Genomic DNA, 21,783 nt, shown 5'->3' with positions numbered 1-21,783 from the left:
GTCTAATTTATTTCAAAAGGCCTTTTCAGGTACTCAGAGTTAAGCATGTGCTTGAATGCTTTGCTGGATTGCAGCCATTATGAGCCAAATTATGGGTCACATTTTTCCCAAAAGAGAACTTCACCTCAATTTTCAAGACACCATAACTTTAAAATTCCATTTCTGTGGGTTTAAACCACCTCCCCCCCCACACACACACACACACAAAACTTCCCATACAGACTCCCTGGGATGAAGGCATGCAAAATTCAATTTTTTTCAAGGAATTTAGATGGGGTAGGGAGTTAAAATCAGGTTCATACCAATAAGCTAGCTTCATCCTGAATTATAGATCAGCTAAGGCCACTGCATAACTAGTTTCTATTTTGTTTTCTACAAAATCTGTATGTGTCTAGGAGTCTGCTGTCTTCTGAGGACAGCTGCCATTTTGTGAGGTACATTTGGGGAAGCATTTTAGAGGAGATGTAATGTGTTATCTCATGAAGACTTTACTTTTGTCATTTCTTGTTTGTTCTTTCCCTTCAACTAAAATAAAAATTTATTCTGACTGAACATATATAGCGACTGTTTACATATAGAGAACATAACACCACTGAAGTTAATGGTCATTGTACAGCTATGTGAAAGTGCAGAATTTTATCCAGATGCTCTCTGGTACAAGAGACTAGAATACATGACTGGTGTAGGCGGAAAGCTTTGGGCTTCGGAAAAGAATGTTTTCTGCAATGCTGTAGGCTGAGGTAATTCAATATTCTATAACTAAACTTTATGTCTAGTGACACTTTCCATTTATTCAGGATCCATGTAAGCATGCTTCTTTAGTCCTACCCATCCCCAATTAAATGTTTTTCTTTATTTGTGATGTACAATTTAAGTTTGGCTAATGTGAAGTTATCTAGGACAGTTGTTTGCTTTCACCCTCAGGAGGAGTTTAAAGTACTAATAGATAAACAGCTGGCCACTTGGTCTATGGCACAGAGGAAGATGTACTCTCTCAAATAGTGCCACAAGGGTACTGCTGAGGACTTCTATGTGCACAGGGAGTGCTTAACCATCTATGGCACCAAGCACTGTTACAATTATGTTTTAAAGTTATAGTGTGTTCAAAAACTACATTTTCAGTTCTTTATTTTATTTATTTTAGGGGTAGGACTAGTTTTACCTAATTTTGAAACAAAGTACATATTACAACTGAATGGCTCACCAAAATAAATTTTACAGCTAATTTGGTTCTGAGACAAACTAATCTGAAGTAAGTAAACAATCTAGTTTTGGACCTAGTACAAACTCATGGTCAACAGCCAAACAGGTATACCTAAATAAAATTGATATATGTGGCACAATAGAACATGGCAGAAACCGATTGCGCTTAAGGAAGTCACGTCAATATCCCTGATAGAAACAGGATTGTTTAATAATTAATTATTTTTTAGACTTAAACATCCAAAGGGAAAAGAAATTGTGCAGCAGTTTCACATGTGGTTTTAAGCCATTGAGTTCTGAGAGCTCGACTGGAGAATCTACATAAACACATCTGCTATAGGTTCAGCTTGGCTGTATTAAACAGATAAAACCACAAGTATTTTGTTTTGTTTTTTTGAAAAGGTGGCTTATTACCAATATTCACATCCCTATTACTTCAGTAGAAAACATTGCCAGGGCTGGCTTTGAGATCACTATCATGTTATATTACTTGTCTTGCTTTGCTCCTACTTCAGCAGGAAAGCGTAGCTTGATCCAGGAGACAGAGCCTGTGAATGGAATTCAGAACAATAGGGATTTACTTCCACCTCTGACTAACTTACTGTGTAACCTTGGGAAAGTCACTTTACAAAAGTTACGTGTTTTAAGACCTTCAGATCAAAAGCATTCTTTAAGTGCTAATCATTATAAAATGATCCAGAGCTGATTTAATATCTTGCCACCCCTTGCCCTGCAGAAGAATTTGGAATTACCCATTTTGGTTCTGAAAAGTATTTTCCAGGTTAAAAACAATGAACAAGACCAAACTAGCAGATGTTTAAAAGAGAATAAAATCAGCATACATAGTTAACTAGTTATTCATCTAACACAGGGCAGAACACTTTGAGCCATGAAAAATAATTAGCTAAAGACATGCTTCTCACTATATAACTATATTAGACGATATATTAAGATGCTATGACACTTTTATACTGAGCTGAAGAAATCGTCATTGCTTAATAATAGAGCTGGTCAAAAAAATTTGGAAAGACAAGTTTTGTTGGAAAATACAGGAAAGTTTAAAATCTGATTTTTCATTCTAATTCAGGATGAAAGTATTCTGAAGTGTCAGATTTTGAGTTTTGACCAGTTGTATTTAATAGTATACAAGTGGTAACTTTGTAAACTACTGCTGACCATAAATACATTTAAAAGGATATTATCAAGGTTGACAAAATTTGGCCCGCCTAAATAAATAAATATAATACAAGGTATGTTATAAGTGTCTCTACAATATTGACACTACTAATATGAAAAGACCAATGCAGTTATGGGCTGCTTACACAAAGGTATCACATCATAGACCAGGGAAGGGATAATCCTGTCTAGATAACACTGAGGGGACCACACTGTATGCATTTCATGTATAAATATAGCATTGATAATATCCCTTTCAATGTATTTATGGTCAGCAGTAGTTTACAAAGTTACTAATTATGTCCTGTTAATGCAGAAAATTCTGGAGACTTGAGTGGCAGACAAATGTCAACAAAACTCAGTGAATAGAGAAGACCAACAAGAATGATCAATGAACTGGGCAGACTGACTTACAAAGAAAGACTTAAACAAAACATCTAAGGAAGCTAGGAAACCTGTCTACAAGTAACTGAAGATGGCAGGTCAGAGGAAAGAGTGATTGTTTAGGATGGTTTAAAGGGGATAAAAGAATAATGAGATGAAAGTAAGCTAAGAAAAAAGCAAATTCACTGGTGCAGGGGAAACATTTCCTAAACATGGAATGAATCTTCTTTGGCTCTGACTTTGCGCTACTGACTTCATTTAAAACTAGACTGGATGGAGCATTAAAGAATATGCTGTAGGAACTACCAAGGAATGGACCAGATGGCTTAATAATCTGTATCTCTCTCTCAGTTTTATTCTTAATATAAAAGAATGAAAACAGCTCTGAGGCTGCAGTAACTTGAACCCTGGCTTGCCTCAGAAGAGAAGTACAGAGGCCTCATAAAGCCGTATTTCCCTTACTGTCTACTCCCGTAGAGTGACGGTGAGCCAGAATGGAGAATCAGGCCCTATCCAAAAAGGTTTCTTCAAATACACCTGCATGGCTGTAATTAAATAGTTGGTTTGTAAGATGCACTGCAATGTATCACATCATAGACCAGGGAAGGGATAATCCCTTAGCAACAGCTAAGTATCAATGATGTTAAAACCTGTTGTTAGCCTCATTTTCACAGGTCTGGGCACTTGCAGTTCACATTAAAGCCAATGGCTGCTGTGCAGAGCATACAAATAAAAGTCATGCAACAAAGGCATGATAATTATATTAACGTTTACATTGCCAGAAACTGCCAGAGTGTTATACTGAGAGGAAGCATGTTCTACTGGTTATGGTACCAGAGTAGGACTTGAGAAACGTGGGTTCAGTTCTTGGCTACACCACAGACTTCCTATGCCAGTTTCAGTACATGAGTTTACATCCTACCCCTACCCACTTCAACATGAGAACTGCTGGCAAGTGGGAGGCTGAAGGGGGACTTTGCCTCCTTTGTAAAGTCCCAATTCCATGGCCCCTCCTCAGTATCAACTACTAAGTACTTGTCTTTTTCTGCCACATACACCACCACAGCTAGTATCCAGAGGGTGGTATGTATGCATGCGTGCTCTGAACTCTGATCCTAGCACCAAGAGATGGGATCACAAGTGATGTGATCATGAACAAAGGCCATAATTAATTTGCTTCAGTATTGTGTTAAGTCTTTGAAAGTGGGTACACTGAAGTGCATTTAAATAGATACTATATCTGTTGAGAGAACTGATTTTTCTCTGCACAAAAAGCTAAGCCATATTGCAGTTCAGTGTTGCTAAAAATAGATGCTATGCAGCAAAAGACAGGTTACAGAAGACCATTCACACATTTTATGGACACCAGATCAAAGCAAACATTTTCAGTAGGTTCCACTTATGAATACCAACTAAATATATGTCTGCTTATTAACAATAAACGTATTATAAAGGGCACTCTAAAGGCTGTAAATTGTAGTTGTAAATAATTTCTCCCAATATATTTCTTTTAAAACAAAAAGGATTTGGGTTTTTTTCTTTGTAGTAAACAAAAGAAGCTCACTTACCATTTGATGAACAAATCTGCAGCAATCAGGTGTTTAGCTTTACATACCAGGATACTAGAAGAGTTAAAAAAAATCTAGCTTCCCCATGTATAATAGAGAGACTTAAAAAAACCAGCATAAATATAATTATAAGAGCACTTAAAAGGGAAACCTATTCCAGTGCCTTATTCTGTAAACAGTCTCACTTTGGCAACCATTTATTTGCATTAAATATGATTGTCACATCAGGACTCTAGCGAAAGGGACAAGACAACTTATCTTACACAAACAGTAAAAGACAAAAGGTGAGGGGGGGACTCTTAATTGAAATAAACTGAATCAGCAGTCTGCTTCTCACTGAGTTAATACTGTATGTCACTGAGAATGAGACATCAGCATCCTGACTGAAAGAGCAATTCAGTTCTGTGGGGCAGATGACACACACATATTGATCTGATTAGGGTTACAGTGGAAAGCTCTTATTCAGCACAGCTCTCTCAGGAGACCGAGTTAATATAAAAAAAGATTGTCTGTACAACACAGAGCAGTCTAAAAACAAATCTCCAATTAGCCAACCTTCTGATAAGACCTCTAGGCTAGGATTCTTAAGAGATAACATAACATACGCGATCTATCTCCTACTCACACAAAGGTTAGATATTTTTCACTAACTTTCTCAGTTGGCAAGATTTCAAAAACAAAGCCTTTATTAAATGCCTGGGGATACATGTTAGAAATAACTCTGCTACATGGACAATAGGTAACACGCTCTGACTTAGGGTATGTCTACACTACAGAATTATGTCGACCTAAATTACAGCGATGTACAGCCACCGCAGTAATTAAATGGCTTTTGCACATCCATGCTATGCTTGTGCTGGTGGTGTGCATCCTCACCCAGAAGCACTTGCACCAATTTAACTGTCAGCGTGGGGCATTGTGGGCGGCTTCTGAAAGGCAGCAACAGTCGATGTAAGCAACACATCTACACTGACACTGTGTTGACATAACTACATCGACATTGACACTACGCCACTAGCTGCCTTCCATCGACCTAACTCTGTAGTTTAGACCAGGCCTTACTGATGTCCACCAACAACATATTCAGCAACAACAAAACATTATCTAGCAGCCTTAAAATATCACAGTACTTAATGACCAGCGAGGAAGTATCATTATTCCCCATCTGTAATATGGGGATCTGAAGCACAAAGAGGTTGTGCAAGATCAAACAATAAGGTCCCAATCTTGCAATGGATTCAGCACCGTGCCCCCAGTGACTTCAGTGTGGAGCTCAGGAGTCTACGGATGCAGAATGTATTGCAGGATCAGTGCCTGCATCAGGGGAAGTGCCAGGAATATCATGGGTCTCATGACTCCCAGCTCTCTGTGCTCTCCAATGCATCCTGCTGCCACTTTAGGGAGAATTTGTTTTGATAAGATTATTACTGAATTAAAATTACAAGTATAAAAGCCTGTGTCTTTTGGGAAGGTGGGGGTTGTCTTGTTTTAAAGATAGATAACGAATGACGAACTATAGTAACCTTCCTCTTACCCAAGACTGCTGTTAAAGATATGTAACCCATAGTACTAGCATGTCCACACACATTTGAAATGATGACAACTTCCCTAAAAGTATATAATTTGAATACACTAGCTGTAACTTTAAAAGGGATGAACTTAAAAAAACCCATCACCACCAACAAAATCCAGACTTTTTACCTAATATTGGTATAAGTTACTTCAGAGCACTATAAAAGGAAAAGAGAATTTTTTTCCAGTTTGTTTACTTTATGACTAATGGTTCCCCTGGATAATCTCTTCTCCGCGTGGGTCTTTCACACAATCACAGGGAAAGTATTTAAAGAATAGAAAAATGTGATTATAAACCCACAAAAACTGGCTAAGGAAATGAGGGGCAGGAATAGTACCTGAAACTGTATTAACTTCTTCATAAGTTTTAAACAGAGTAGATCTCTTTGGTCTACGATAACCCTTAGAAAATACTTTTCCCCCTTCTTGTCTTTACATTAAAGTAAACAGAAATGGAATTATGATTCTTTTTGTAGCATTTTTCTGTTTAACTGATTTGTTGAAAGATTCTCTCTACTTTTAAGACCAGATGTGTTGGTTGTTAAACAGTTAACTCAAGGGCCTGCGCTCCTCTCCAAGAGGCAGAAAGGAATAACATGGGGCTGAAGGTCTCTGAAAGCAACCCATAGGCTGAGGGAGTAGCAGAGAGAAGGAACGTGACAGCTCCATGTAGCCCACAGCTACTCTCTCTACACTCACCCCCATTTTTGGAGCGCCAGGAGCTTTGGGGTGAATGGTATCCTGCCAGCATGGAGAAGAGGCAGAGCTGGGGAGCAGTTGCTTTGTGCAGCATGCATGTAGTCCTTTCAAATGCTAGGGGTATTACTGCTCTGCCATCTTTTCCCTACACTGCCTGATTGGCCAGGGCTAGGCTCTAAGATACTATGGTAATAAGGGTCATGTAAGTATCTGAGCACTTCACAATCTTGGATGCATTTATCCTCATATCACCCCTGTAAGTTAGGGAAGTGCTAATATCCTCATTTTACAGATGGGGAACTGAGGCACAGAGAGACTATGGGCTAAATTCACAAAACGATCTAAGCACCTAACTACCAATTTAGGTGCCTAAATCCAGAATCAGCCCCCACTAGGAGTCAGAAAATGCCCACTTCAGCTGCTGCTCAACCCTGTAGGCACCTAAACTTGCTCGGCAGTTTTTGCCGTAAAAAGTTCCCTGGGTGCCCATGTTTGTGAATGAAGCCCCATGTCAGATGTCCAGATGCCTAAGCTCCAGAGTGATTCACATATAGGGAAAAGATAGGCATTCCCATGCCTAACTCATCTGCAGGGCCCAATCTGATAGGGTGAGCTCAGAGCTCGCCTACCAGATCAGGCCCTTATAGGTGAGCTTACACAAAATACCAGACAGGAGGAACAACTGCCTCACAACTTTTAGCCCAGTGATTAGGGTACTCACATGGGATCTGAGACAATCCTGCTGAAATCCTCTCTCCTCCTGAAGGGGGAGAAGGGATTTGAACAGGGAGCAGCCACATCTCAGGTGAGTGCCTTAACCACTGGGCTCTGGGATATTCTGATGGGGGGCTACCAGCGTAAGTTCGAAAGCTTGTCTCTCTCATCAACAGAAGTTGGTTCAATAACAGATATTACCTCACTCACCTTGTCTCTCCCATATTCTCAGAGACCATTCAAGGTGAAGTGGCCCATTATCACCACCCCAGGTATAGGACAAATGGGGGCGGGGGGGCAGTGTTTGCAGAATATTGTAAAAATTTTTCTTTGATTCTTAATTGTTCATTTAGAAAGAAACATTCACTATAGAAGGTAGTAAATGATTTTGAAATCTCAGACTCATAAGTCTGGTGATTTTGTAATTAGATTTGTTTTATGACTACTAAAAGCCTATCTAGAGCACGGGGGATGTCAAGTACATCTCTCAGTAGAGTTCGGAGATCCAGGGGTATGGAGAAATAGAAAAGCAACCTTGACAATGAAGCCCTCAGTGGCAGTAGTACTGGTTATGTGTTGTGTATATACTTTTTGATAGAAGTTATTCAGCTGTGTATGTGGTGACCTAATTCTTTTTGGCTTTACAAGTTAAATTTCTTTGCAAGATAAGGACGGTATCAGTTTGGCCTTTCCTACAAGCAGCATTTAGTCAAATTAAGTTATTCTCTTTGGTCTGAAAGGTGGATGCCATTTATCAATTCTCCATTGAGAGCATGCGAGTCAAAAACCTTGATTTTTGATACTGTACTGCATTGTGTTAGCTATTATAAGGGATTTATTCAGGGCCAGATTCTGCTGCTCTTACTTGTGCTGAGTAGTATCTTCTTGCATAAGTAGTTCAACTGATTCCAGTGGAGGTGGGTAGAAAGAATCTAGTCCTGAATTAAAAGTAATCAGTAATGCAGAGATATTACCGAGCTTTAAATGGAAAGATATTTCAAAGCAAATAGTATTAATCTAATAATGAAGCTGCACCATCCTGACACAGGTTGGGGTAGCATTAACCCATCTGCCTTTAGATCCAAAATGGGAATTAATAGGTGTGGTGTGGTAACAGAAAAGTTATATTCTTGCCTAGCCGTTCCCAGTTATTTTTTTCCAGGCTTACAGAGAGTTACTGTATTAGATTAAATTTACTGTAGCCTTGAGGGCTGAGAACAGAGGTGGTTGTGGTGCTTTATGGGTATTTTGCAACCTTAAGAAAGGACTGCTACCTGGAAGTTATGCTTCCCCACATTAACAGACAAGATGGAGATTTTCTGATTTTTATAATAATGCAAATTTAGGTTGGAGTCCAAGGATATTGGGTACTATGTGCCTCCAACACCAGCAAAAACTAGTTAAAATTCAGATCTCCATTATAATTACCTGTTTTGTATCCTTTTATTCTGAAGTGTGCCATGCTTAGTCTCATGCCAGCAGCTTATGTCTGTTTTATTGAAAGCTAATTGCTCAGTTTATTTTTGAATTATGGGAGACCATTTTTGCTTACCCTTAATTCAAAAGTGGTGGAACACAAGAACCTCCGAGAATGCAGCTGGTTAGCCTCTCAGACAAAACAAGTTAGTAAGCATGAAAGATTAAAACCTGAAATAACTATATAAAGCTATCAAAAGAAGCCATTTCCAAGGATGGTCAATAGGCAACTGCCGTAACTTCAGCACCATCCAATGAAACTTTTCCTTCTCTATAACATTGTAAAGACTGCAGAGATAATTACAAACTTTCCTTGTCTGGCCTGAAAGGGGCAGCCTGCTGCTGGCATAGCTTACATAAGAGAGATTATTTGTAAATGTCTCATTGAACAAAGTACTACCAAAAAAAAAAAAAAAAGCCTTAGTCAACAATAGGAAAAGCGTTGTAGGTTTTGATCCCACACAGAAAGCTAATGTTGTGCCAATACTAAAAGAAATAAATGGGATGAGCTAAATAATTATAGACCTGACAGCCTGACATCAGTCCCAAGATGATGCAGAGGCTTTGTGAATCCCAGTGATTTTTCTAGCGGTTAGGCATGGCAACACTCAGCATCACCACGCCTAAATTCCTTTGTGAATTTAGCCCAAAGTCACATAGGAAGTCTGTGATAGAGTGGGTAACCTGGAACTCCCAAGTCCCAGGCTAATGCCCTAACCACTAGAACATCCTCCCACACCAGCTTCTGAGGCAGAGTGGCTGAGCAGAAGCGAGGAGGTGCATAGATGCAAAGGCAGTCCTTCTCCATGGATACCCCGAGCTCTAAAGGGATGGAGCTTGCTTTTCTTGCAGATCCTCTAGCTCTGTAGGGTTTGACGATCTCACGCCCTGTCTCCTATGCAAGTCCACTAATCTCAGTCCCTGTGGAGAGCAAAGGGCAGAAACTCTGAGGTGGATCCTTGCAGTTTTCCGAAGTCCTCTTTCCACCTCTGACACGTAACACCAATGCGGGTGTATTGATTTGGTTACTGAAATACTTCTAAATAAGGAAGAAAAATTCAGTCTGTCAGAATTGTGTTTATCTGTCAAGTTCATTCAAACATATCAAAATGAGATTTTCAAGTTAATAATGAGCTAGGAAGATTAGTGCCACAGTGATTGTCTGTGTCCTGACTGGTTTCTCCTTTGGCAAATACTGTAGACCATCTATTTTATTTCTTTCTTTAGTATGAATGTACACAGCCTGATGGAGCTGATTCTAGAGTTTGTCAAAACTCTGAATTTCTGGTTTCTGGGAAATTATGACATTTTGAAATTTGTTTTTGGTCCTAATGATATTTAAAATAAAAATAGAATATTTCAACTGATTACAGTTTCAGTAGTAGCATAAAATAAATGTAAAAAAAAATGAAAAGATTTTTAAAATTTCAAAACAAAATGTTGGAAATCCCCGAAATGAAGTGTTTCCAAGATGAAATAACTTTCATTTTGAAGAAAAAAAAATTCAACAGATGTTATTCAAAATCGCCACTTCAAAATGTTTCTAATTTCAACAAAAGTGGCATTTTGTTCAAAAAAACATTTTGATTAAAAGTTTCTGGCCAGGTCTAGCTGAAACTTATGTGATAACCTGAAGAGCAAGGTGATAAAAAGATATATCCCTTGACAATAGGGCAAGAAGTAATGGGCTTAATTTGCAGCAAGAAAGATTTAGGTTAGATATTAGGCAAAACTTTCTAACTCTAAGGGTAGTTAAGCTCGGGAATAGGCTTCCAGGGGAGACTGTGGAATCTCCATCATTCGTGGTTTTTAAGAACAGGTTGAACAAACACCCGTCGGGGATGGTCTAGGTTTACTTGGCCTCAGGACAGAAGGCTGATGACCTTTCAAGGTCCCATCCAGCCCTACATTTCTATGAATCTTTATCATGCATTTCTGATTGCCTCCACTGCTCTCTGCCTGGTAATCGTTTCCTCAGGACTTACTCCATGCTAACCCTCCTGAGCAGCTTCCAAGAAACAACTCTGTTTTTGTGTGTGTTTGGAGAGGGGGGGATTGGCAGGGTTAGGAACAACCTGCCATAGAAACAGTTCCTCCTTAGCTCCCACTACACCTAGGGGGAAAAAAAAGAAAGATGCTTCCACTTGAGACATATGACAAGCAAGATTCATTCCTGTACCAGTGGCAGGTTTTCTGTACCGTACGTTAAAATATCACTACTTCTAAGTTTTAATTTGCAGCCCTGCAGAGAGTTAGAAAATGGAGTTTTATTTCACTGGGAAAGGGAAGATGTCCAGTTTCCCAGTACAATCCAAAATTCTAGCCCTAAGAGGGCCTGGTGTCTGATTTTAAAGTCATAACATTTTTAGGTCTAGAAGAGTAATTTTAGGTCATTTCTGGAGGATTTTATAGCTCTCTATCAGCCCTGAACAGTTGGTTTAATGGTAACTAAGGCTCCACTCCTACAATGAGCTCTGCATAGATAGATATCTCCACCCATAGGGAATTCAAAGGACTGGGGGAGAAGACTGTAGAGCAAGTGGGATAGATATAGATAGATTTTAAATTATTTAAATTTCTACCATAACAGAATACCTGATAGTGTGGTATACTATAAAGGTTTACCAGCAATCATAACTACAAAGTGGTTTCATTTTTATACTACCACACCACATCATTGTGTGCGTGTATATATAATGGTGATACGCACTATAAATTACAGAATCATGAAAGCTTTCAGAGGAGCAGCCGTGTCAGTCTGTATTCGCAAAAGGAAAAGGAGTACTTGTGGCACCTTAGAGACCAACAAATTTATTTGATATATTTGTTGGTCTCTAAGGTGCCACAAGTACTCCTTTTCTTTTTGAAAATCATGAAAGAATCATGTTTTGGAATTCATGAACACTATATTCAACTTTCTGAATTTTTATCTTGCTGTTAAAACAACATTTTCTTCAGTACATTTATTATTTTCCTGCATGGTCTTCTTACTCCACTGGAGCTCAGTAATGTTTGGAAACATTACATGCATAACCTTAAAATGTGACATACTGAACAGGTAGATTTACGGAATCCTCTTGCCTTCACTTGTATCATCAGAACATTTGCTCCTTGAGCAGGCAGAAACAGACAGCCCAGAAAAAACGTTTGTGACATCTTCAGTTGCACAGGTGCATGCTGATAAATCAAGGACAGCCAAGTAGCATGCTGACAACCAATAGTAAGAATAATGTAATTATACAGATCAGTATTTCAGGAGCCAACACACTGGCAACTAAGGCATGGCCTACTTAGCAGGGACATTTTATTGCTCAAATAAAAGCAGCGCTGGTCTGTTTCAATCAGGGATTAAAATATGAAGCATCACTGAAGTTTTTACGTAGTATAATCCTTGTTCTAAAACTTCTATATTGACCAATTTAGAGACTTAGCGACTGATTTTTGTTAAATGCAAAAAAGTTTATAGAATTGCTTTTAAAAGTGTTTTTAGTTACTTATCTTTCCCCCTAGAATGGTTAGGGGGCTGGAGCGGGGGGGGGGGGGGCGAGGGGGCAGGGAGAGCAAGAAGAGTTCAAAGCCTGCTCTTATTTAGGTAACCGAACACAGTGGAATTCCCTATTTTAAAATTTTTTGTTTTCAAAAAAACCTATATCAGATCAATGAAAGTCTCATTTAAAGCATGAGCGCTAGTGCTACGTCATCAGAGCAATGAGTAATCCTGAACACAAAAAATTTTAGACTGGGTAGACCATTTCCAGTCAACTGGATCCTGTTCACTCACCTACCTAAGCATTAAGCTGAAATTAAAAATGATCCTTCTAGTTCTGAAGTTCTCCCACTGATACCAAGCACCCCATCTGGGGAAAATGGCTGTATATTATTGCAACCATGGTACTCTACTCACTTAGTTCTTCTCTCAAATGACTCTGGTGTTTCCTTTCTTTCTGCAATATCAAACAGACTATAAACTCCTTGGGGCAGGAGCTATGTGCCAACTTCTCTCATTTACATGGTGTAAGCTAGAGTAACTACACCGAAGTAGTTACCCATTTAAACCAGTGTAAATGAATGAAGCTGGTCCTCATGTCTCTTTTTTGTCTCAAGTGCCCCACACATCTATGATGCTATAATAACGTCCCTGGAACGAGGCAACACATATAAATGACTACAATAGTAAGAAGCACTAGCACCAAAATTGGACTTTAGTTAAATGATTCATGTTGATGTGGGCTTAGGGCTGCCATCAGTCTAAGAATTTTACTTGCAGACTATAGGCAGTGTTTTTATTGCAACATCCCACTAGTGGAGCTCGCTACTGAGCAATTGTGAGGCAGAGATCTCAGAGATTGAAATAGCACTAGGCAGATCTATGAGGACGTCTACAGTTAAACCAGTTCAGACACAGTTTCAAGGGCTCTGAGTCTGTGCACTTCAGGGCAGGAGCTAATCAGCAGGTGGTGGTACAGTACTGCACAATTAGGTGTGTCATGTTTGTTTTGCATCTTGTGAACTATTCAGCATTAGGTACGGTTAGAGACACGATACCAGAACAGGTCTGCTTCAGTCACTTTAATCTCCAAGATATCTAATGTAAACACTGAATAAATATTCCCTTTAGAGAGCAATTATACTCTGAAAAGTGACTAGTTCAAAAGCCACCTTCCTACTTAGCAGGTCTAGTGCCAGTGTGTATTCATAGTCGTGTCTGCTGATTTTTACCAATGCGGGGGGGGAGGGAGAGCTTACATTACTTTTTACTAATCATCACTATAGAGCTTACACTTCTATTCAAAAAAAGAAAAGGAGTACTCGTGGCACCTTAGAGACTAAAATTTATTTGAGCACAAGCTTTCGTGAGCTACAGCTCACTTCATCGGATGCATACAGACTAACACGACTTCTATTCAAGTGACCTTGTCTCTATAGTGGCTTGTACATCAGCAGTTGGGTCCAATGGTAGAACCGTGCCCACCTGTGCAACCCTAGTGAATCAATCTAGAAAAACCTGCATCTGGTTAGCTTTTTTCCTCTCACCCAAATGCATGAAGAAAAGACTATCCACAGAATCAGATAAGAGGGTTGCATAGCTAATCACAAGCAGATCTGGCCTATATAGTTTTTATTGCTGGTGATAATGCCTAAGTCAGAGGAAAAAATACCCAAGTTAGCTTCCTGTTGCCATGTTGAGTTTGCGGACCAGGCAGTTGGAAAAACGGAGCAGACCTTTGTAAGCTGAGCACATTGGATTTAAAAATCACTACGACACACAAAAAATTGAACCCTACACTGCCATTTTCACTAAGGCTTTGTCTTCAAGGACATTAAAATGTGTGTGTTTTGACAGCAAGAAAACTAAACACACAACAGTTAGCTCACTATGAAATCCCAAGTGGAGACAAGACACTTCTAGTGTTTATTGGGAGGTTCCTAGGCAAGATCAGCACTATACACCTCCCTTGCCCCCCACCCCTTGATCTTGGCTAGTTTACCTCCCTGTAAAACTAAAGTGGCTCCATTATGTTTTTACAGCAGCATTACGAATGTGTGTTAGTTATCTCATGGTGTAAACATCTTTTTGTTAGCAAAGACACAGTCCAAATCTCTTTTCAAAGTAAAGCTGCTCTTTAAAGTTGTTCACACAGATTGTACAGTCTAGCAACAGTAACAGAATTAGGTCTGCTCAAAAAAAAAACCAGATAGCAACTGCACAGATATAGCAACAAGATGATTTTCATGACACATGGAAGACTCTTTCCATCTAGTTAAACACAACTTGTGTTTGGAGTTAGCTAGTTATTATAAAACATGCTTAAATACACTAATAAAAGGAACCCCAAAAAAGATGCAAAATTAGCATCCCCAAAAATTTCACATTCCTTCCCCAAATGAACCAAGTTTTGTATACTTGTGGAACTTCCACGGTACATAAGGGAGAGGGCCACAAGTATCCCCTCATATCCTAGGAACATGTGAAAAATACATGCTTATCCCTTCCAATGGACCTGTTGCACACTGCATTATTTGGACACAATTCACACAGCTGGGATTAGAGCTACCCCAGTGCAAATAAATAGGAACAAACAACGTGCCACACATGGGATAGCTCAGTGGTTTGAGCATTGGCCTGCTAAACCCAGGGTTGTGAGTTCAATCCTTGAGGGGGCCATTTAGGGAACTGGGGCAAAAATTGGGGATTGGCCCTGCTTTGAGCAGGGTGTTGGACTAGATGACCTCCTGAGGTCCCTTCAAACCCTGATATTCTATGACTATGACATAGTATGGCTGAAGACCAACTGTTGTTACCCTTCTTCCCCACACAATGAAGCTCACCCATCTATCAAATGCACAAACCTTTCCACCACCCCATCTGTTAGATTAAGGGTTGAATCATCTCCCAGATGCTTTGACCCGCTTGATACCCACCTCCACCAGACATCCACCTGCCTTAACACATTGCACCCTATAAACCAGACATCCATTTCAACCTATCTCCCAGATGTTTCAATCATGAAAATACATCCACCCATCTCACCTTCCTGCTGCATCAACCCACAAACACAACCCCTGTCTGCCTCCAGTTATGTCCCTGGGGACATGTCATCCAACAGTCAAACCTACTGATCTCCCAACCAGCCAATATGCACACCCCACCTCCTAAAGGATGCACTGGTCAAGGGATTGAAGAAGCAAGAGATGAAAAGCTGCCATGTATTGACAAGCCCCAACTCTCCACTTTTTGCACTAGTTTGACAGTGATGACTTTGTATTCAACACAGTTACTCCTGATCTACAACAGTGTCAGGGGAGAATCTGGCCTACCATTCGCAGTACTGTTTAAAAAGATGATAAAAAATTCCATATTAGGCCATTCTTCTTAAATTAAAATGATAAGGCCTTCTCCTCAGCCGCTGTATACTGGCATAAACTCCTCTGGAATCAATGGACCTATGACAGATTATAACAGCAGAGGATCTAGCCTGCAAACTGTTGTCAGAGTGATAAATTCTCATGCTTAATAAAAACCTTCCCCATTTTCAGTAAAGGAAGGCGAGTCTTAATTTTATTGTCTCCTGAAGAAAGCCAGGAACTAATTTTTAAATAATACAGTTCTCATTTATGCTAAAATCCCTTATAATTCCAGTGTAAATGGGCCTCAAAGTGGGGGTAAATGTATCTTGCCCTACCGGGGCAGTGTAAAGGAGTCTTACTGTAAACGAGAGTCTCAGGCAGTAGCTCCAGTGCTCTCAGTTGGGGTACTGACTATTCCTTTCTCAGAATCATATGTTAGCATCATAAAAAAAATATCACTGAACAGCAGCAAAACAGGGCATCTCTAGGTTCTGATAATCTCACCAACTGCTCTGCCTTCAAAGTTGTGCTTCATCAGTGTGTCCATTCATCATTCTGCATAAGAATTCTTGAAATGTTTGTGAAGGGAAGACTTTTAGTGGAAAATGAATTAAAATTCAATGGTCACCATTGAACTGTCAACACTTGCCAGGTTAGTACAGTTATCTCCCATAATATGTTGTGCACACTGGAAAATGCTGACTTCACAATAGTCAACACTAACTTAACGTAACCAGTCTGGACCACAAAGCTACTTACTCCACAGTACTGATCATCATTAAATATCTGGGGTGGCAGCGGATTGCCCTGTGCAGGCTGTCTTTCCTCAGGAATATTTTTATACATCCATTGTCTTTGTTCCTCCGACATTGTGATATCCACCTCTTCAAAATCTATCCTGTTGGCTTCCAGAAATCGTATCACATCTTGCTGCCTCTTCTTTATCTGAGAGAGAGAGAGAGAGAGAGAGAGAGGAAAACAATACATCACAGCTAGCCCATCATTACTAAAGATATGTTTACAAGCCTGAATATGCTTGTCTATTTTTTACTCAAAGGTCAAAAGGTTCAATAAGAAAGTCAAATATTTCTAAGTTAAACATATGTGACTTAACACTGCAGTTTCTTTATTTACAAGTTACGAAAGTCTACAAAGTTCTGCCTCATTTTCTAGGCAGTTGGCTGTTTGTTTTTGGGGGGTTGTTTTTGTTTTTGTTTTTAAAAGATGCCTGTGATAGAGGAACACCCTGAATGGTACTCCAAATAAGTCAAAGATAAAAGAGTAGCTGGTTTTCAGATTCACCATGCATTACTGGCCACATTTTAAAGGTCTTTAGGCACCTAAAGACGCAGATAGGCACCTAGTGAGATTTTCCAAAGTGTCTACATACCTTTTAAAATGTGGCTGTGGGTTTCCTGAATAACAGTTTATTCATATCTTAGGTTCATACAGAACACGCGCACATGCTTTGAGATGGAGATGTTCTTGTCTCATACCAGCTTTGTCTTAACTGAAAAAAGGGGGGAGGTGCCCTGTGGGGGGCTTGTTTTGGGGGGGAGGGTTAAATAGAGATTATCTTCTTGACAAAGTCCTAGCAGAAACAGCATACAGGTAGCTTTTACCCTGATGCAGCTAGTCAAAGTCAACTCAATATGACTGCACCCGCCCCCCCCCGCAGTGTTTACCTTGACTAGTTAAAAAACTGCCTGTGCCCTGTCTTCACTAGCACTTTGTATAAAAGGGATAACTATGTAAAAACACACCTTTTTTTGCAGTGAAGACATAGCCATAGAGTCTTCGAGATTGAGGTAAAGCCTCTGGGTTACTAATTCAGCCAGGATCTGTTCTGCATTACAACCAGCTTCACACTCTATTTCCAGCACGTCCAAGATCCTTCTACTAAGGCACATTCCACCTAAAAGGGGCTACACACTGTATTCACTATACAGTCAGACTACTCAAAACATGTTTCCCAGCCATACTGTTTGGAGATAAAAACTTATATTTAAGAATTTTACAGTATAAAAATACTGTGGCGCAAGATCCATCCACTCGCTGGTTGGTTTAAACTATGGGTGGATGGATGTTACCTTTGGGTACCATAGGACCCAGACGGTATTTAAAAACTATCAGTTTTTCAAGTGCGTGTACGAGCTGTATTTGTCACACCACTCTTCATATTGGAGCCATTTGATACATCAGATAACAAAAATAATAATCTTCAGTGAAATTTATTACAGATTACAGTAAAAATTCATATTGTGCCTTTCAGGTGACTTTCAGTGGTGAAATAATTACGTCCTCCTTGAAACAAAGACCATGGATATCTCCAAGAGGCTTTGGTCCAATTTCTGCAAAACAACGTATTTCTAAAATGTCTGAACATTTATGTGCTCTGCTGCAGAAGGAAACCAATTGGCTTCTAAATGTGTATTCCTTGTAACGTAACGACCAGTTATTCAATACATTTGTGTTTCTTTCAGTGGTTGGTTCCTTCTTTTATGTATGCCATACTGATTTTTCAAACAATGCACATTATGAAAGAGCAATCACTCTCATACAAAACTTTTCTTCTAAAACTGTATGCAGAAAATACAAGATTACCAGTAGTAGCTCAGTTACCATCATTACCACCATTTTTCTGCTAATCAAAGCACAATGCTGAAAGTAAAATGACTTCTTGTACTACGACATTAAACTCATAAAGGAATCATATTGTAGAAGTGAGAGAAACAGTTCTTATCCTCAGTAACTTACAATAGAAGATGAGAGACAACTTCAATCTGAAACGGAGATTGAGATTTTCTTAAAACTGGCCATTTTATTAAATATTTGTTCAAGTAAAGATGTGCAGGCTAAGATGATATTGCAGGAGGGTTTTCCTTGGAAATTCTGCATGTGTAATGAAAGATTTTTAAAAATAAAAATGCCTTCCCATTTCACAATGTTCATTCTGCCTGCCAATTTCCACTAGTCTTGGACACTGGCGACACAGACTACTGACAATTGCAACGTAGATTTAATCAGATCCTCAACTGTTGTACTGATCACACAAAGTGAAAATTCTTGGATTTCCCTTACCTTTTATATAGCATGATCCTAATCTGCCTTTAACATAGTAAAGAAAGTCATCACAATTTAATATAGTATTAATCTTTAGAGCTCAGTGCTTATAGTGACTCCTATATTATCTACATGCTGATAATTTAGAACATATGTACTTTGTTTTTGGTTTTATTGTTAATCCATACTGCAAGTCACAAAAATAAAACTGAAAAAAACAGAAATCCCCATCTACACCAGATCTAGACTTCGTGTTTGGAGCTGGTCTCCCTATCAGGGTTACAAAACAGCAACAAAAAGAGAGTGTCATGTAAATATACACAGAACTGCTGTAATTATCTAATTTGTCACTCATCGTTAGTAAAATTGCTCATCTGATAGATGGGGCTTTTGCAACGGGGAAACTGAAACATCCAGGTTCTTATTTCTTGTTCATATTTTTTATTGATTTACTCCAGAAAATGAGAAGGCATCCACTGCTAAACCACATGTACTGTTTCTAAAAGATACTTCAAAGAGGGATCTAAATGGATCTGTAAGAGCTATTTAGATCTGTGTGAAAGTTTCGTTAACTTAAAACATGGTCAGATTCACAGAGTGATTCAGCAAAACCAACAAGAATCAGGCTAGGTCACCCCCATCCTCACAGGAACTTGCCATTTCCAACAAGTTCAGTCTATCCTCTACTTTGCCATCCCCTATGTTTACTGAAATGTGTATGGGGAAAGATGGCCTACTGACTTGGCTCCTGTTGTCTTCAGTGAAATGGATGGCTTGCTCCCACCTCTGGATTTCCAGGGGGCAAAGAACTTACCTCCTTTCCTTATTCTGATTTTTTAGGACAAAGCAGAGCTTGCTTTTTCACAAAATCCTCTTTCTGAGCATCCTTTAGGGGAACAGGTGACAGACTGGTACTGAGACACCCTGGAGTTAACTGAGTGAGCAGGGAATACATGCAGAGGTTTCCCCAATAGCCTGGTGCATCCCAAGACATCTCTCAGTGCAGAGTGCTAAAGTAGTATTGACAACTGTCAGACCTCATGAGCCTAGCTTGTGATCCTACAACATCAGGATGATGATAATGCTTCATACTTCTGCACCATCTTTGATCCAAGGACCTCAATATGCTGCACACAAAGTTAGTTAATTTAGTGTCATGACCCCTCTCTGGGGTAAATCAGGATTACTATCTCCATGCTATATAGGTGATTACACTCAGAGAGAAATATTAATGCAATCTTTTCCTCAGGGAGAACTGCAAGACACTAAAATTTACTCACCCTTGAACTTAAAAGATTCTTAAAATACACTCAACTCTGCTCTATCCTGCCCACCTGTTCAGCCGAAGTTCCAAGAACAAATTAGTTTTCTTTATAACATGGAAAACAGTGAGACCATGCATATGCATCAAACAAGACATTCTGGTTTTGAGATAGCATGAGAACATTAATACTTTCTGATATGAACAGACAATAAAGATACACCTACTGAAATGAAAAAGTGTACCAGCACAGTGCCTGACATTCCCCAGGCTGTACGATGGAACGACACAGATTGCCAAGCAGAATTAATGACCACTGCATACTACTATTAGTACCTTTTAAACCATGTTATATATCATTGGTGTAGTATATTCATTCTGATTCTAAGATTCTTATCAAAGATAAATTAATTTGCCAAATTTCATAGCACTTGCTGCAGCAATGCTATGGGCTGTAACTGAGGCCAATATAAAAATTAGCCCTGGAGTGCCACAGGATTCTAGTGACCTCTGTTATATTGATCGAAGAGAGAAATATTATAATAAGTAATATTTACATTTAATTTTGGACAATTTACGTTTGTATTATCAACAGAAGGAAATGTAGAAGATTTTGGGATTTATGAAGAAATTAGCTCGATAACATACCTTTTTGTCCTATAAACATAGGATCAGTATGTCTTCAGAAATCTGAGTGCAAGTGAAACGTAAAGAATTGGCACTATGACTAGCAACCTATGCTGTAATGTTTTTCAGGCAGCTATAACAACTGTTTCATCAGCTTGACCCAAGAGAACTACCATCTTCAGGGGATCAGACTCCATAATGAAATACCATGCTCTTTTATTTTGTATGCACAATGAAAGTCTTCATGGAATTATAACATTCATAAACCAGTCGGAGAACACTTCAATCTCTCTGGTCACGCAATCACAGACATGAAGGTCGCTATCTTAAAACAAAAAAACTTCAAATCCAGACTCCAGCGAGAAACTGCTGAATTGGAATTCATTTGCAAATTGGATACTATTAATTTAGGCTTAAATAGAGACTGGGAGTGGCTAAGTCATTATGCAAGGTAGCCTGTTTCCTCTTGTTTTTTCCTACCCCCCCCCCCCAGATGTTCTGGTTTAACTTGGATTTAAACTTGGAGAGTGGTCAGTTTAGATGAGCTATTACCAGCAGGAGAGTGAGTTTGTGTGTGTATGGGGGTGGGGGGGATGTGAGAAAACCTGGAATTATGCAGGAAATAGCCCGACTTGATTATGTAAAGAGTTGTCACTTTGGATGGGCTAGCACCAGCAGGAGAGTGAATTTGTGTGGGGGGGTGGAGGGTGAGAAAACCTGGATTTGTGCTGGAAATGGCCCACCTGATGATCACTTTAGATAAGCTATTACCAGCAGGACAGTGGGGTGGGAGGAGGTATTGTTTCATGATCTCTGTGTGTATATAAAGTCTGCTGCAGTTTCCACGGTATACATCTGATGAAGTGAGCTGTAGCTCACGAAAGCTCATGCTCAAATAAATTGGTTAGTCTCTAAGGTGCTACAAGTACTCCTTTTCTTCATGGAAATAATGGATATGTGATGACTACTGTTTTTGTATTCAAATGGAAGTCTGTCTTGACACAGATATTGTATGTTTGTCTCCAGAAGGTGGTGATCAATTACCAGTCCTTTCTTTACATAAGCTTTCCCCCCCATACTCTTCCAAAGTAAAAATATATCAGCAACATGTTGTGGGCATGTTGTGGATATAAAACTATTACATCAGCATCTTCTGTTACCATGTTAGTATTCAGACAAAGCATTTTTACC

The 21,783-nt window shown here is 39.3% G+C and overlaps 1 protein-coding gene across 1 annotated transcript in view; it reads right to left on the bottom strand.

Moving 5' to 3' along the window:
• Positions 1 to 21,783, bottom strand: part of SH3BGRL2 (SH3 domain binding glutamate rich protein like 2) — a 53,528-nt gene that overhangs the window by 11,729 nt on the left and 20,016 nt on the right. Inside the window, exon 2 of the mRNA XM_048845165.2 lies at positions 16,401 to 16,586. Coding sequence (XP_048701122.1) covers positions 16,401 to 16,586 — 186 coding nt within the window. The remainder of the gene's footprint in view (positions 1 to 16,400; positions 16,587 to 21,783) is intronic.

This window comes from Caretta caretta, chromosome 3 (assembly GCF_965140235.1).
Source record: "Caretta caretta isolate rCarCar2 chromosome 3, rCarCar1.hap1, whole genome shotgun sequence".
NCBI classification, from domain to species: domain Eukaryota; kingdom Metazoa; phylum Chordata; order Testudines; family Cheloniidae; genus Caretta; species Caretta caretta.
This window is presented reverse-complemented; position numbering and strand designations above follow the sequence as displayed.